Source organism: Lates calcarifer, unplaced genomic scaffold (assembly GCF_001640805.2).
Source record: "Lates calcarifer isolate ASB-BC8 unplaced genomic scaffold, TLL_Latcal_v3 scaffold_73_155, whole genome shotgun sequence".
Lineage (NCBI taxonomy): Eukaryota > Metazoa > Chordata > Actinopteri > Centropomidae > Lates > Lates calcarifer.
The window spans coordinates 43,956-58,491 of record NW_026118176.1 but is presented as its reverse complement, the minus strand read 5'-3'; the positions used below and the strand labels follow the sequence as shown (position 1 = coordinate 58,491).

The 14,536-nt window shown below is 47.1% G+C and overlaps 2 protein-coding genes, 5 non-coding genes and 1 pseudogene across 8 annotated transcripts; 3 read left to right on the top strand and 5 right to left on the bottom strand.

Annotated features, from left to right (window-relative positions):
• The first annotated feature begins 254 nt into the window (after positions 1-254).
• On the top strand, positions 255-4,538 carry LOC108884076 (hepatitis A virus cellular receptor 1 homolog; annotated as a pseudogene).
• Positions 4,539-5,288: 750 nt separating this feature from the next.
• On the bottom strand, positions 5,289-5,361 carry trnad-guc (transfer RNA aspartic acid (anticodon GUC)). Its single transcript has one exon. It is a non-coding gene; the product is annotated as a tRNA-Asp (tRNA).
• Positions 5,362-5,633: 272 nt separating this feature from the next.
• Positions 5,634-5,707, bottom strand: trnav-cac (transfer RNA valine (anticodon CAC)). The gene has a single exon. It is a non-coding gene; the product is annotated as a tRNA-Val (tRNA).
• Positions 5,708-5,929: 222 nt separating this feature from the next.
• On the top strand, positions 5,930-6,002 carry trnav-aac (transfer RNA valine (anticodon AAC)). Its single transcript has one exon. It is a non-coding gene; the product is annotated as a tRNA-Val (tRNA).
• Positions 6,003-6,138: 136 nt separating this feature from the next.
• On the bottom strand, positions 6,139-6,211 carry trnav-cac (transfer RNA valine (anticodon CAC)). Its single transcript has one exon. It is a non-coding gene; the product is annotated as a tRNA-Val (tRNA).
• Positions 6,212-7,883: 1,672 nt separating this feature from the next.
• Positions 7,884-11,423, bottom strand: LOC108884087 (early growth response protein 1). 2 transcript variants are annotated; one of them, XM_018677745.2, is made up of 2 exons: positions 10,025-11,423; positions 7,884-9,637 (listed from the first exon to the last, which is right to left on the bottom strand). In XM_018677745.2, the coding sequence occupies exons 1-2, from the start codon at positions 10,257-10,259 to the stop codon at positions 8,340-8,342; spliced, it is 1,533 nt and encodes a 510-aa protein (XP_018533261.1). In that variant the 5' UTR covers positions 10,260-11,423; the 3' UTR covers positions 7,884-8,339. The 2 variants fall into 2 exon arrangements, with proteins under 2 accessions (XP_018533261.1, XP_018533262.1); XM_018677746.2 differs by having other exon boundaries at positions 10,046-11,413.
• A 672-nt stretch (positions 11,424-12,095) lies between these two features.
• On the bottom strand, positions 12,096-12,168 carry trnaa-agc (transfer RNA alanine (anticodon AGC)). Its single transcript has one exon. It is a non-coding gene; the product is annotated as a tRNA-Ala (tRNA).
• A 1,419-nt stretch (positions 12,169-13,587) lies between these two features.
• LOC108884086 (heat shock protein beta-11-like) lies at positions 13,588-14,462 on the top strand. The gene has a single exon (XM_018677744.2). The coding sequence runs from the start codon at positions 13,693-13,695 to the stop codon at positions 14,350-14,352; it is 660 nt and encodes a 219-aa protein (XP_018533260.1). The 5' UTR covers positions 13,588-13,692; the 3' UTR covers positions 14,353-14,462.
• The last annotated feature ends 74 nt before the right edge of the window (positions 14,463-14,536 follow it).

Sequence of the window (14,536 nt, the reverse complement as noted above, 5' to 3'; positions counted from 1 at the left end):
TCTTTCAAACTCTCACTAACGTTCTAAGAAGAAACACAGAAACACATCATCACTGTAAATGTTCTGGGGGGGGGGTGGGGGGGTCTGTAGCTGAATTTGAGGCTGCAGTGACTCTTTAAAAACTGATGAATCATTCATAAAGATGAGAGTTAAAACACAGCAGACATTCACAACATTAAACCAAACAGACAGAAACACAGTGTGTCTCTGGCCCCGCCCTCTGTGACCCCCCCCCCCCGTCACAGAGTCACACTGTGTTGTTGTCTTCAACTGGACAATGAACACACACTCACTCACAGGATGGCCGCTGCCTTGCCTCACCGCCGTCGATCGCCTCAGACCTTCATCATCGTCCTCTTCGTCCTGTCAGGTGAGACACGAACCTATGACATCACGACACGAACCTATGACATCATGACACTATGACATCATGACACGAACCTATGACATCACAACTCTGAGGTCGTAGGACTGTAGCTGTGACGGCTCAGACCTTCACCATCGTTCATGTGTCAATCATGTGACAATACTGTAAACAAATCAACAAGAAGCCAGGAAGCAGATAAACATCTTGTTCTTTATTTGTGGCTGTGTTATGTCTCTTTGTGGTTGTTTCATGTCTCTTTGTAGCAGTCTTGTATCTCTGTGTGATTTTTGTTGCATTGTTTAACAATAACCTTGATGGCTACATGACGAATCAAAATGTTCACTTCGACAAATTAAAGTGTTGCACTGGAGACAGAGTCCTCTGTCTCAGCAGCCAAAACAAAGGTCTCTGCACCAAAGAGCCGACTTAACTCAGTATACAGAGGGCAGCGAAATCCAAAACTAAATTCATTCTAAACAACCTCAAGATCACAAAGAACGCACAAACGCTGCCTCTCAGAAATCTTCTTTATAACTGTTTGATGAATTTTGTTTGACTGTGTTTGTGTTACAGTGTGAATTATTCCTGAAGATCTGGACGTGTTTCACATGTGTAAAGAGTATTTTGTCCTCGGTGTGTCTTTGTGCTGCAGGTGGACAGTTTTCATCCGTTTCTTCTTTTAAAGTACCTGAAGGGGGCGTGGCCTCTCTGTCCTGCCAGTACTCTGTGAAGCGTTTTGGCCTGAGTCGGGTCTGCTGGGGTCGTGGCTGTGGGACCTTCTGGTGCAGCAACATCCTGGTGCAGACGGACGAGCACGGCGTCATCTCCAAGGTCAGGTTGTGTCCCGTGATCCTGGTTCAGAACTGTTGAATATTGTGCAGGTCCCCCTCGAGCCACCAACACAGCTCTGACCCATCGGGACACGGACATGGACTTCTTGGGGTGTCCTGATCCTTTGGGTCCTGTGGGTTTCAGGGTGGGACCTCCATGGATTTGTCTTGTTCAAGATCGTCCCACAGACAGCAACATCCAGATGAATGAAGGACCCAAGGTTTCCCAGTAGGTAATGAGATGATCACCTTTCGTTCCTGACACTGCAGGTGGAGGACCGGTACCGGCTGACGGGGGGACGTCCTGGACGGACAGATGGACCTGGACATCCTGAACGTGAGGCGGACAGACAGCGGACCGTACTGCTGCAGGGTGGACATCGACGGGATCTTCAATGACAAGAAGGTGATCATGAACCTGAGAGTGGTCAAAGGTGAGCCCAACAACACTTGACTTCAGGCTCAGTTAAAGGGCAGGTTCAAGTTCTTCAGTCAACATGAACAGTGAAGGTTTTTCTTCACATTAAGAGATGAGTTGTTGTTAATGGAGTCTGGCAGCGATACATAGAGATGTTTTCTGGTTAAACTAAACTCTTCAATAAAAAGCTCTGTCTCCATAATGTTGTCAGACACAGAACAATCTGAGTCTGTCAGGGTCCAGTTGCATCTTTTGGTTGACTTTCTTAGTCTTTATATTTCCTGCTTTAAACCATCCCATTCTTTATCTTGTACTCTAATTTTTTAAAAGTATCTTTTATAAGATGTTATAAAAGACAGTGCTTTGGTTTTATGTTGTGGAAATCTGATCTGGTCTGATCTGATCTGAGCTGATCAGGTTTCTCCTCCTCAGCTCTGGTCACCAGTTCTCCTGTTCCAACAACAACCACGACGGATCGAGTCACGGAGCCGTCGGCCTCCACAGGTGAGACGACAACAAACCAAACTGTGATTCATCTGTGATTCATAATGAAGACATAAAGTTCCCCTAACATGTATTTACTTAACCCTTGAACTGTAAAGTCTCACAATAAGTTATATTAAACAAACCTTTCTTCATGTTTACTCAACGCAATTAGATCAGTTTTAACGTTAAATACTTGGCTGACTAAATGTTCTGATGGATTGTTCACTCAACAAAATTCTTTTTATTCCTCTGCACCATAGACAGTCATATTTGAGGTCCTTATGTTTTCAGGTCGTCCATCAGATTCTCATGAACATGATACCTCAGTAATACCTCGGGGGTTTTCTTCAAATTTGGTACAAACATTAACTTGGACTCAAGGATGAACTAATTAGAATTTGTTGGTTCAGGGTTTCTGCAGATTTCAACAAAAATCTAAGACTTTTTAAGACTTTTTCAAAATCATTACGAACAAAATTTAAGCCTGACTTCACATCCACACTGATAAAAAGTAGAAAGTACAAAAAACCAGAGTCAGAACGAGTCGTCAAATCACATTTTCTCAGTCGACTCTGTTTTCTTAACAGATGCATCGACTACTCAACATTTTATTTGGCAGTGCTTCAGAGAATAAAGTAAAAGCTGCAATGACAGATCAATCCTCGAGTTATAAAAGGAATTTGAGCTTGTCTGTAATTTGTCTGAATTTGAAGTTGGTACAGCTCCAAGTCACACGAGTACAAACTCTGAATTTAATGTTTTAAGGTTTGCTTTCTGTTTGTGCAGTGAACTGGAAAACTCTGCTGTCGTCTCAGCTGGACCTTCTGAGGAGGAACTCCACCCTGCTGCGCTCCGACACCGTCACTGTGAGTAACACTGTATGATATATAAATATTATATATACTAGGAGGATATATCCAGCAGCAAGCAACATTTTGAAAGTTGTTGTGGGGTAAGCACAAGGATCTGAGCGACTTGGACAAAGTTCAGATCGTGACGACTGGGTCAGAGTATCTCTAAAACTGAAGCTCTTGTGGGATGATCCCGGTCTGCAGTGGTCAGGACCGACCAAAAGTGGTCCAACCAGTGACCTGGTGACAGGGTCATGGATGGCCAAGGCTCACTGATGCACGTGGGGAGCGAGTCCATGCCTCGATGGGTCAGGACTGCTTTGTCAACGAGGGATCTACTCAACTTAGGATGTAGTGTTGTTGCATGAATCAGGTCCTGATTGGTTCCTGTTGGTCCTGAAAGGTCCAGTTTAACTTGAACTTTCTCTCTTTGTGTCAGGTGGAGGACTCTCTACCCTCTCTCTCCCTTCAGATCAACGTTCCATCCTCTCTCTCTCCCTCAGTGTGTTGTTGATCCTGGCGGCAGTTTTCCTCTTCCTGGCCTTGCAAACGTACGTCCTCCTTCAGACTAATGAATTCACCTGGACAGTGTTTGATTATCAAGAAGAATTTCAGCAGAGAAACAGAACAAATTTAACAGAGTCAGTTGGTGACGAGTCATCAGAGCAGAGAGTTGTACTGGTTCAGGCAACATGAGGGAAGATAAACAGACTGTTTTCTAAAGTTAAGCAGAGAATATCAGTACCAGACTCCATTAACAAAAACAGGAATTTTACCCAGCAGAACCTTGGAGCTTTTGGGATCATCTGTTAGTGTGTCTGTGTTACTGTGTGGTACTTTTACTTCAGTAAAGTATCTGATTACTTCTTCCACCACTGAGAGTCACACAGTAACACAGACACACTAACAGATGGAGGCAGTGGTATTCCAGCAGCTCCTGGTTAAATCCCTGTTTTTGTCAATGGAGTCTGGTAGAGATATACAGAGATGTTTCTGGTTAAACTAAAAGGATCTGACTCCTACTCTTACACTTAGAAATAACAATCAGAGCCTGTCAGTGGCAAAAACAAGAACTTTAGTGGACGTCCATTGACATGGACGATCATCAGGTGAAGAACGGTCTCTGTGTTCACGACTTTGATTTTTTATATGTAAAATCTTATTTTCTTCTCCAGGTGGAATATACAGAAGAGCCTTAAAGACCAGCTGGTGAGTCTGACATAAACTTGTCGTCCTTTAATGACCTTTGACCCCCCCACATCCTGACCAGCTGTTTGTTGACCTGTTGTTACCTTTTCTCCTCCCAGTTTCTCCTCTGAAGAACCTCCTCACATTATCTACGAGATCCGCATGAGGAGACCAGTCCAGGAGAACATCTACACTCTGGACTAGCTCGTTCACACAGAGAATGGACATTAAACTTCCTCCCTCCCACACACAGTGTTATCTATAAAGCTCCATGTGTTTGGCTGAGCAACTGCTGGTTTACAGTTTATTTAGTTCAGGCTGCTGCTGCTGTAGTTTGTCTTTTATTCCTGTTTCCTGTGATGATAACCTGCCTGAACACGCTGAATAAAAAAAATCAATCATCTGTTTTGTGTTTAAAGGTTTTAATGACACTTTCAGTGGTGAAAACAAGTTCGAAGGAAGACCAGACAGAGAGCTGCATTATGGGTGTGACTTTCACTGAGGGAAGAAATCTTTTGATACTTTATATAAGTTAAAGTAATGGGTCTGAATACTTTTTCAATCAGAAACATCTCTATATACAGACTCCATTGACAAAAATAGGAATTTTACTGAGGCAGAACACAGGAGCTGCTAGATTCATCTATTTGTTTTTGTTGCTTTTTTTGTCTTCCTGTGTGGTACTGTATCTGTATCTGATCTGATTACTTCTTCCTCCACTGAAAGTCACACAGTAACACAGACACACTAACAGATGGAGGCAGTGGTATTCCAGCAGCTCCTGGTTAAATCCCTGTTTTTCTCTATGGAGTCTGGTAGAGATATATAGAGATGTTTCTGGTTAAACTAAAGGATCTGACTCTTTAATAAAAAGCTCTGTCTCTGGAGGAATCCTATCATCATGTTGTCAGACTGAGAGTAACAGTCGGAGCCTGAAGCTGTTACTCTACCATTCACTGCCGACGGGGGATTAGCTCAAATGGTAGAGCGCTCCGCTTAGCATGCGAGAGGTAGCGGGATCGATGCCTCCAGCTGATCGTTTAATTTCCTTCAGGATCAATAAAGTTTCTGTTTTTTCTTCAAATAGAAAGAGATCTTGATTTTTTTTTCTATCAATAAAGCTACACAGAATAAAAATAAAGTTATGCCTCCCCGTCGGGGAATCGAACCCCCGGTCTCCCGCGTGACAGGCGGGGATACTCACCACTATACTAACGAGGAGAACTGTAACAGTTCCAGCTGTAGTACCCCTCTTGACCTGTCACATGAGAAACTATGACCGAGTGGCGCTGTTTCACTGGTTGTACATGAGGACGTTGTGGTCAGAGGGGGTATTACATCCGCACTGGTAAGAACTACCATAGAGAATGAATGGATGAAGTTAAGAGTTCAGACTTCAGGTACATTTACGGTGCGATTTAAGTGTTCGCGTGCAGCAGACGAAGATAACTGTAGACTGAGAAGAAAAAATAAATAAAACTAAAAACTAATAATGTTTCCGCCCGGTTTCGAACCGGGGGACCTTTCGCGTGTGAGGCGAACGTGATAACCACTACACTACGGAAACTGACATACTAACATAACAGGACCCATACTATTTATTTTTACGGTAGAGACGACTCCGGAAGTGCTTTGGTCATCTGTATATGAAGATGAAGACAGTCTTCACTTTGACTTCAAACAGGAAATGAAATGAACGTCCCTTTAACGTTCTGTCGACTGTCATGGTGGAAGAATAATAGAATACATATACCATTTATAAGCATTACTGTGAAACCCATAGATATGAGTTTCCGTAGTGTAGTGGTTATCACGTTCGCCTAACACGCGAAAGGTCCCCGGTTCGAAACCGGGCGGAAACATCGTTTTGTGCCAGGAAAATAATTTTCTGGACATTTACTGATTTTATTTTGCATTTTAGCCAAAACAGCGTTAACCGCCGCTGCAGTGCTGTGATTTTTTCTAACGCTGTTCGCCGCTTCACTAAAAAAAAAATGATGTTTCCGCCCGGTTTCGAACCGGGGACCTTTCGCGTGTGAGGCGAACGTGATAACCACTACACTACGGAAACTCGCAGTTACGAATTAGCATTAACGCAGAGAACTAGGTGCGCGTGAATGCTGATCGTTTATTTATGCGGCTGGTGTCGAATATATTCACCGAGCGAAGCGAACATCGCGGGGGTCCACCGGCGACGGTTGTTCGCCTCAGGCAGTGGCGAACATCAAACGTTAATTATCTTTTGTTCGACACCGGCAATTCTCTAATTTAAACGTAAAAACCGGATCAGGAAGCACCCACCTGCTGTACACCTGCCAGGTGTCGGAAGAGACTCTGTCGCTTCCATCGTCGTCGGCGGTCAGTTTCCGGTTCGGATCCGATTCCAGTCGGATTCTAACGGTGACTCCAAAGAAAGTTCAGCAATCAGCGCTCCACGTTAATCCGCTTCTCCCCCGTCCGCCCGATAAACCGGTTTCATCCAAACACTCGTATTTACAACGGAAAAGAAAAAACATTGATCCTTCTCTTGAAACCGCGAGACAAAATGGCGCCGCTTTCTGCTCTCTGATTGGTCAGTTCCTCCTGCTGATTAACAGGTGTGACCTGGAGCATGTTCAGTGTCTGTGGATCATCGTCACTAACTCCAGGAGGGTTTTCTGGCACAGACACGGTCAGACCGCTGGAGGGCGCCAAAGACCAGGAATAAATATTTTATCATTAATTCTCCTGCAAAACACTTTCTGAAGTACTTGTACTGAGTATTTTCAACTTCCTGTTACTTCATAATGAAAATGACTGCAGTCCATATCATCATCCGGACCCAGATCCAGATCCAGAAAACTTGAGTAAAGACTTTAAAGACTCTGTTAAAGACCACTGGAGGGAGCTCTTGTTCTTTTTCTTCCTCCCTTCCTCACTTCCTTCCTTGCTCCCTTCCCTCTTTCCTCACGTCCTTCCTTCCCTCCTCTCTCTCCCTGTAAACGGATCTGAGACCAGCTCGATCCTCTGGACCAGGACCAGAGTTTTTGGGGGATTTTGGTCTGATTCACACACACACACACACACACACACACACACACACACACACACACACACACACACACTCCTGTCCGACCTGTCGTCCCTGTCCGTTCACCGGTTACATCACAGCCTCCGGGCGTCCCGCCAGCAGCAGCAGGAAGCTCCTTATATGGGCGTCAGGACGTCCGCTGCTCAGACAGGAAGCACCATATATGGGCTGAATCCGCGGTGTTTTTCCACACACACACACACACACACACACACACACACACACACAGGGAGGATTTACTGCTGACAGAAATACCACAGTGTTTGTGTTTGATCTGAATCTGACGTTTAATCAGTTTCTGAATCTTTATTATTTCCCATTAGTTTCTTATGTATTATGATTATTACTCTTTTCATTAGGAACCATGTCTGGTGCTTTTCTCACTTTAATATTCTGATGTTTAAAAGGTAACTTTGCTGAATTTGGTTCATTTCATGGATGAATTGTGTGACTCACCACTGTGACTGAGTGTGGTCATTTTTCCTCTGTTTACATTTGGTTTTTATCATTTCATTGTCTCTCCAGGCTGTAAAATTAACATTACTTAATGAAGTGCTTCCTTTGTTCCACTCAGTACATGAATACAGTGGTTTGTTCAGGTTGTACATAAATAAATATGACATGTATTTGTCCCTTTATATTTAAAAATCTGATTAAAGAACCGAGCAGCAGCGACAGGATTAAGACGTTTTATTCTCTCAGCTCTTTGTTTTAAAGAGGAAACATGTTCAGTATAAAAATCCAACACTGACCTGAATGTAAACATACAAACGTCCCAGAACCTACACAGTAGGTAAAAACATTATGTACATATATATACACGTCTGTACATTATACTACATGTAAACATTATGTACACAACAACTCATATTTACACTGTTTAAAATCAGTGAACGTCGAGTCTCTTAAATTCAGCGTTTTCTCTATGGAGTTTGGTACAGAGAGTTTTTTGAAACTCCTCGGTCGACGCTCAAGGTTTGAGTTCATGTCGTGTTTTAATCCGACGTCTGACAGTTTGATGACCTTTGACCTCGTCACTACTGGAGGAGCAGTCTGAGTTCTTCCTGGTGTTGCAGAGGCAGAGTTTCAGTCTGAGGTCAAAGGTCACGGCAGGTGAACCTCCTGTCCGTCAGCAGATGTTGGAGCTGTGGGGGGAGGGCAGCTCCGACTGAGGACTTCCCATCGGAGAGGAGCAGGTGGAGGAGTAGAGGTGGGGGGACGGGGAGGAGGTGTAGATGTGTGACAGCGAGGAGGAGGAGGAGGAGGAGGTGAAGCAGGGGGAGGCGGCCTGCATGCTGAGGGAGGAGGAGGGGGCGAAGAGCGAGGCAGCGGGTGAGGAGGAGCTGTGAGCAGGGGAGGAGTAGGAGGAGCAGGGGGAGGAGGTGGGAGGGGAGGTGTAGACGGGGGGTTTGGGAGCGGAGGAGGAGGCGGAGCTCCTGTCGGCCTTGCGGTCCCGCTGCCTCTGGTGGATCTTGGCGTGCCTCTTGCGCTCGTCGCTGCGGGCGAACTTGCGTCCGCACTCTGCGCAGGCGAACGGCTTCTCTCCGGTGTGCGTGCGGATGTGCGTGGTCAGGTGGTCGCTGCGGCTGAAGCTGCGCATGCAGATGCGGCACTGGAACGGCTTCTGGCCCGTGTGCACGCGCACATGCCGCGTCAGCTCGTCGGACCGGGAGAATCGGCGGTCGCAGCCGTCGGCCGGGCAGGCGTACGGCCGCTCGTGGGGCGGCGTCTTGCACTGCCGGCCTGCAGGGGACTTCCTGATCCGGCCGGTCTTGGCGAGCTGGGCCTGGTAGGTGGAGCTCTGAGGCTGCGTCTGGATCTGCGAGGAGAAGGCTTTGATGGTGGAGAGCGGCGTGAGCGGAGGCTGCGGGGGCGGGTTCAGGGTCTGTGGCAGCACCACAGGCTTCTGGTCCTGGTTCAGACCCAGCTCGCCGTCCTGCTGCTGCGGCAGGAGGTAGTCCGGCAGCATCGGCACCGCCTGGAGGCCCAGCCTGGAGGCGGAGCTGGGGTAGGCGGGAGGCGGGCCCTGCGGTTGGAAGGCCTGGGGGGCTGGCTGGACGTCGGTGGGGGGGAGGAGGAGGTCGGGGCCGCTGGCGGAGGAGGAGGTGTAGGTGGGCGCGGTGGAGAAGACGGAGGCCACGTCAGCAGAGCCACAGCTGATCTGGACGGAGCTGAGGTTCGGCTGAGACATCGACGACGATGATGTCACTGATGATGTCACTGCTGATGAGGCGGAAGCTGTGGGGGGAGGAGCTGCCATGCTGACCAACCCCGTGAACAGGCTGAGCAGAGGCTCCGCCCACAGGCCGCTACCAGATGCCGCCGCCGTCGAGGGCTCGAAGGTAAAGCGGCCGCTGTAGGCCAGAGGGGGGAGGCGGGGGGTGAGGGGGGGGAGACTCTGTAGGTCCGGGAGCTCCGACAGAGAATCTGAGAGAAGAAGAAGAAACAGAAGTTTGCTGTGAGCTGATTGGCTGCAGCGAGTCAGCTGACCGACAGATTAAAGATGACGTCAGAGTTCACTGAAGCTGCAGCTTTAATCTGACACAGAGGAAACAGACCAACCTGATGTTTCTCATCTATCTATATCTGTTCTCACTGCAGCTTCAAGATCTGATCTGAGAATGTCACTGATCCACTACAGACCAGAGAGCAGATCTGAGTCCTCTTCACTTTATCAGGTTATTGACCTCACTTTGTTTCTGCAGCTGAAACTCATCAAATCCTCTGAGGAGCAGAGGAAACACTCAGAGCAGAATACTGATTTATTTATGACTGAATGACTGTTTCCTGCTCTAAACATCCAGTAACACACACCTCCACCTCCCGTCTCCTCACCTCCGAACTCCCCGGGCTCTCCACTCAGCAGCCCGGCTCCCTCCGCTGCGGACGCGGCCAGCAGCGAGCCTCCGGCCGCGGCGTTCTGCAGCAGCATCTGCAGCTCCTCCAGCTTCGGGTAACCGTCCAGCGGAGAGAGAGGCGGCGGGAAGCCGGCCAGCGGGTCAGAGATCTGCAGGGCGGACAGGAGCAGCTCCGCCTTGGTCGCTGCCATCTCTCGGGAGGAGGAAAAGTCGGAGGCGGCGGCGGACGTGGAGCTCAGCCGCTCCTGGAGCTCCTGAGCACCGGGCTGTTCCTGCGAAGGGACCGAGCTGCGCTCCGCTCCTGAACCCGGCGGAGAGGCGCTCTGACCGGGCTGACGCTGCTGCTGCTGCTGGGGGCTGCGGTGCTCGGAGGAAGCCAATGCTGGAGGGTCGACAGCTCCGGGGTCCCGCGAGGAGATGTTTTCAAACTGATTGTTAGTGGCGGAAGTGAAGCTGCTGAGTCATCAGGGAGAGTAAACATCTAGTGTTTGTTTCCGGTTGGTGTTTTCACGTGTGGATGCTGTGAACTTGAACCTGAGCTCTGTCAGGTTTCCTCAATGAGGTTCCCGGCTTTATATAGACTCCTGCGTGACGTACATTCCCAAATATGGCGCGAAGGAAAGCCCATATTTGGTCAAAGCGGTGAGCGCGTACCCGGAAGCTCCGGTGCCTCCATGCGCCCTTTGTGCTGCGGTTTTTGGAGCGTGACCGATCCGGTACGGTCCAGCCCTCGGTCCGGGCTCGGCAGGTGTTGACTGGAGGACCGGACCGACAGTCTACAGGCGGTAAACGGTGCGCGGTGACCGCGGCCGGCCGCCATGGCCGGAAACCCCGCGGACACGTCACAGCGCCGATCGGTTTTTTTTAGGCTCTACGTCACATGGAGATCTTCCAGCGGCGTCATCACTTCCTCAGGCCTTATTTGGGTGTTTTCCTGTCAGACTGCGGGTCTGGGAGCGGGTACGGACCCGTCCTGAAGATCAACTCAAAAACCAGAATTAATGACATGCAGCTGTAGATCTGACCGAGTACACAGAGTACAAGTACTTTAATCTGGGTATCTGAGAGGTATTATATACTGCTGGGTACTAACCTGCACTCATGTAGCACATTATATAAACGGACCTGAACGGTGCGTGCAGAGACGTAAAAGTACCTCAACATGACAGTGTACTCAGGTCTTTTACTGCAGTAAAAGTAGTGATACTACAGTATAGAGACACTCTGTTACTGCATTGAAAGTCATGTTATTCAAGTAAAAGTACAGAGAGTATTTGAATCAAAATATAGTTGAAGTACAGAAAGTAAAAGTACTGACTCATTTCAGAATAAGTGACCGGATGATTCTTCATGTGTTCATCACTGTCACGTTCCAGGTTGTAAATAAAGTTTTATCTCAATAACACTGCTTTATTTGTTTGTTATATATTTTGTAGTATAAATACAAATCAGCAAAGTAACTGAAGTTACCACTCAATATACTGCAAATAATATTTACTCTGCAGGAAACAGTCTGCAATATGAGTACTTTTACTTTTACTTACTTAATATACATTTAGCTGATAATACTTTTGTACTTTTACTTTAGTAAACAGCAGGATTTTACCTGTAATGGAGTATATTTTACATTGTGGTATTTTTACTTTTAATGACTGATATGAGTACTTCTTCCAACAATGAAAATGTGTATCAAGTATCAGAGTAAAAATACTGCATGTAGCTAAAGTATCAGAGTAAAAATACTGCATGTAGCTAAAGTATCAGAGTAAAAATACTGCATGTAGCTGAAGTATCAGTGTTGTATTTTGTCAGATGAGACCTTGAAAAGTGAAACTAACTGTTGTATAAATGTAGTAAAGTAAAAAGTACTGTAGTTAGGCAGTTTACAGTAAACAGTTGAACAGTTAAATGAACTCACGGAGAGCACGAGGCGAGTCAAACAGGCTGTGTGGTGAGTTTGTTCCATGTGAAAATGTTCAGACAGAAACCGTCACTTTCCAACAGCGCTGATTCAGAAAAGGATCCTCTGGAGGATGCGGGCATCGATCCCGCTACCTCTCGCATGCTAAGCGAGCGCTCTACCATTTGAGCTAATCCCCCGACGACAACAGCAGCGCGGTCACTGTTGTATTTGAAAGGGAGACAGTAGGGGAACGTGAAGGAACCCGTTCCTTCCGCCTCCTGACAGCTGACGTGTGATTGGCTGAGAACGGGTCAGGCACGGATGTGATTGGCTGAGGGACTGAAGGAGGAAGGAGCGGGTTGTTTCACTGAAAAAATATGGAGGTGAAAAATAGAAACAACGGCAGTGAGTCGTTTTTCCGAAACAGCTCAGTGACAGAGACACTCTATCATTCACCAGCATTTATAAATTAACCACCAATTAAACTCAGAAAATATCGACTTTTTTTTTTTTTACAGTTTAGAACTTTTACAGTCAATTGTTAAAACTGACACAATAAAGAAAAGTAAACAGGAAGAACATAAAGACCTGAAGGTTATTCTTGAAAAAGTCTTTGTTATTTAAAAGTTATTTTGTAAAAACATAAGAGAGTCTAAAGGGAATATTTTCAGAGGGTTACTCTTGAAAATTTTCAATACCTAAAAGTTATTTTGCTCTTAAAGGTAACCTTACCTGAAGCTTCTCAGAGGTTATTTTGTAAAAACTCTCAGAGAACCAAAACGGAACATGCCTTGAAGGTTATTCTAGAAAAACCAAAACAGAACCTTTATTATTTTGTAAAACTTTCAGAGAATATCTGGGGAAGATTTCCTAAAGATTCCCAGAAAGGTTATTCTCAAAAACCTTTACATATGTAAAAGTTCATTTCTAAATCCTTCAGAGAACCTCAAGGTGACGTTAGGTAACCCCAAGGTAATAGTATTCATAGTATATTTTACAGTATTATATCTTCCATGTTACAGTTGTATGGTAACTAACTGGAGATCACAGTCAAACAATCAAATCTGAACGACGAGTGTTTACGGGTCCTCGGCTGGGGCTCCTGGACCTGGACCAGGTAGATCCGATGCGATTCAGTAAACCACAAGTCGAACAATGAGAGTTTATTGGCCTTAACCTGTCACACGATAAAACAACTGAATAAGAAGGAAGAAAACAATTTTTCATTCAGGTAAAGTCTTGTAAAGTGACTCATGTTTCTTTGTGAGGACCAGTTTGAGTTTTATACCTTGTGACTGAAGACATTCTGGCCGGTCCTCCAAGGCCTGTTTGAGGGTTAAGACCTGGTTTTAGGATTTGGGTGAGGGGGTCTCTCTTGGGGATTAATTCTATCAGTGTGTCCTCACAAAAAACTGACGTACAACGTGTGTGTATGTTGCGCTGCTTAAGAAAGACCATGACATAGTCCTGCAGCAGAAATAGAACAAAGCTGAGATGTGTCGGCATGTGGCAGCCGGCTGCAGGAATACCAGCGGCGCTGCTTTTAGACTGTGAGCGCACACACATACAGGAATGCTGCTGGAACTTTCCGGTGGAGGGGTGAGTGAGTATATAACCAGCAGGGAGGCAGGACATCAGACAGACAAACAGTCAGACTCCAGACTGAAGCTGCTGATCTGAAACCTCCAGAACCTCCACACCTACAAAGACCAAACGTCAGGATGTTGTGTCCCAGCGTCTTCCAGCCGTCCCCCGTCACCATGAGGCCTTTCCTGGACCTGCACTGGCCGGTCCGCAGCCTGTGGCCTGAGACCCGGCCGCTCTTCTACCACATCGAGCAGGAGATGATCCGCCACCTGCAGGAGATGAGGCAGAGCATGGAGTACATGGAGAGGCTGCACCAGAAGATCTTCGACGAGATCGACCAGACCTCCTCCTCGGTGGTCTTCAAACCTATCGCCTTCCAGGACCTGGCGAGGGACGGCAGCAGCTTCGCCCTCAGCCTGGACACTAAGGAGTTCTCCCCGGAGGAGCTGTCCGTCAAACAGGTGGGCAGGAAGCTGAGGGTGAGCGGCAAGACAGAGAAGAAGCAGGAGGACGGGAAGGGCTCCTACTCCTACAGGTGCCAGGAGTTCAGGCAGGAGTTCGACCTGCCGGACGGCGTCGACCCCGAGACCGTCACCTGCTCGCTGGTGGGAGGCCGGCTGCAGATCCAGGCGCCCCGGGAGAGAGCATTGACTGATGGGAAGGAGAGGGTCGTCCCCATCACCATTACTGCAGCCCCAGCCATCACCACCTCCACCACCTCCTCCTCCTCCAGCGGGGGGACGGAGGGAAGCAACACCTCCTCCTCAAAGGACGGCCCTGCTGAGAAAAACTGAGAGCGAGACATCTATTCACCTATCTTTGTATCTGACGGACGGAGGGAACATGAAGCTGATGCACTTTGATTTTTAACAATTAACCGTTTGTAATAAACTTTTGTTTCGTGTGATGTTTCAGGTTTGAATTATTTTGGTCACATGTTGTAGTTTCCTGTCGTCATGTGATGGAACGAAACGTATT

Coding starts and splice junctions, on each gene's coding strand:
- LOC108884086 (XM_018677744.2), top strand. CDS start 13,693: ATGTTGTGTCCCAGCGTCTTCCAGCCGTCCCCCGTCACCATGAGGCCT.
- LOC108884087 (XM_018677745.2), bottom strand. CDS start 10,259: ATGGCAGCGACCAAGGCGGAGCTGCTCCTGTCCGCCCTGCAGATCTCT. Junction 9,638..10,024: donor TGAGGAGACGGGAGGTGGAG/GTGTGTGTTACT, acceptor TTCTTCTCTCAG/ATTCTCTGTCGGAGCTCCCG.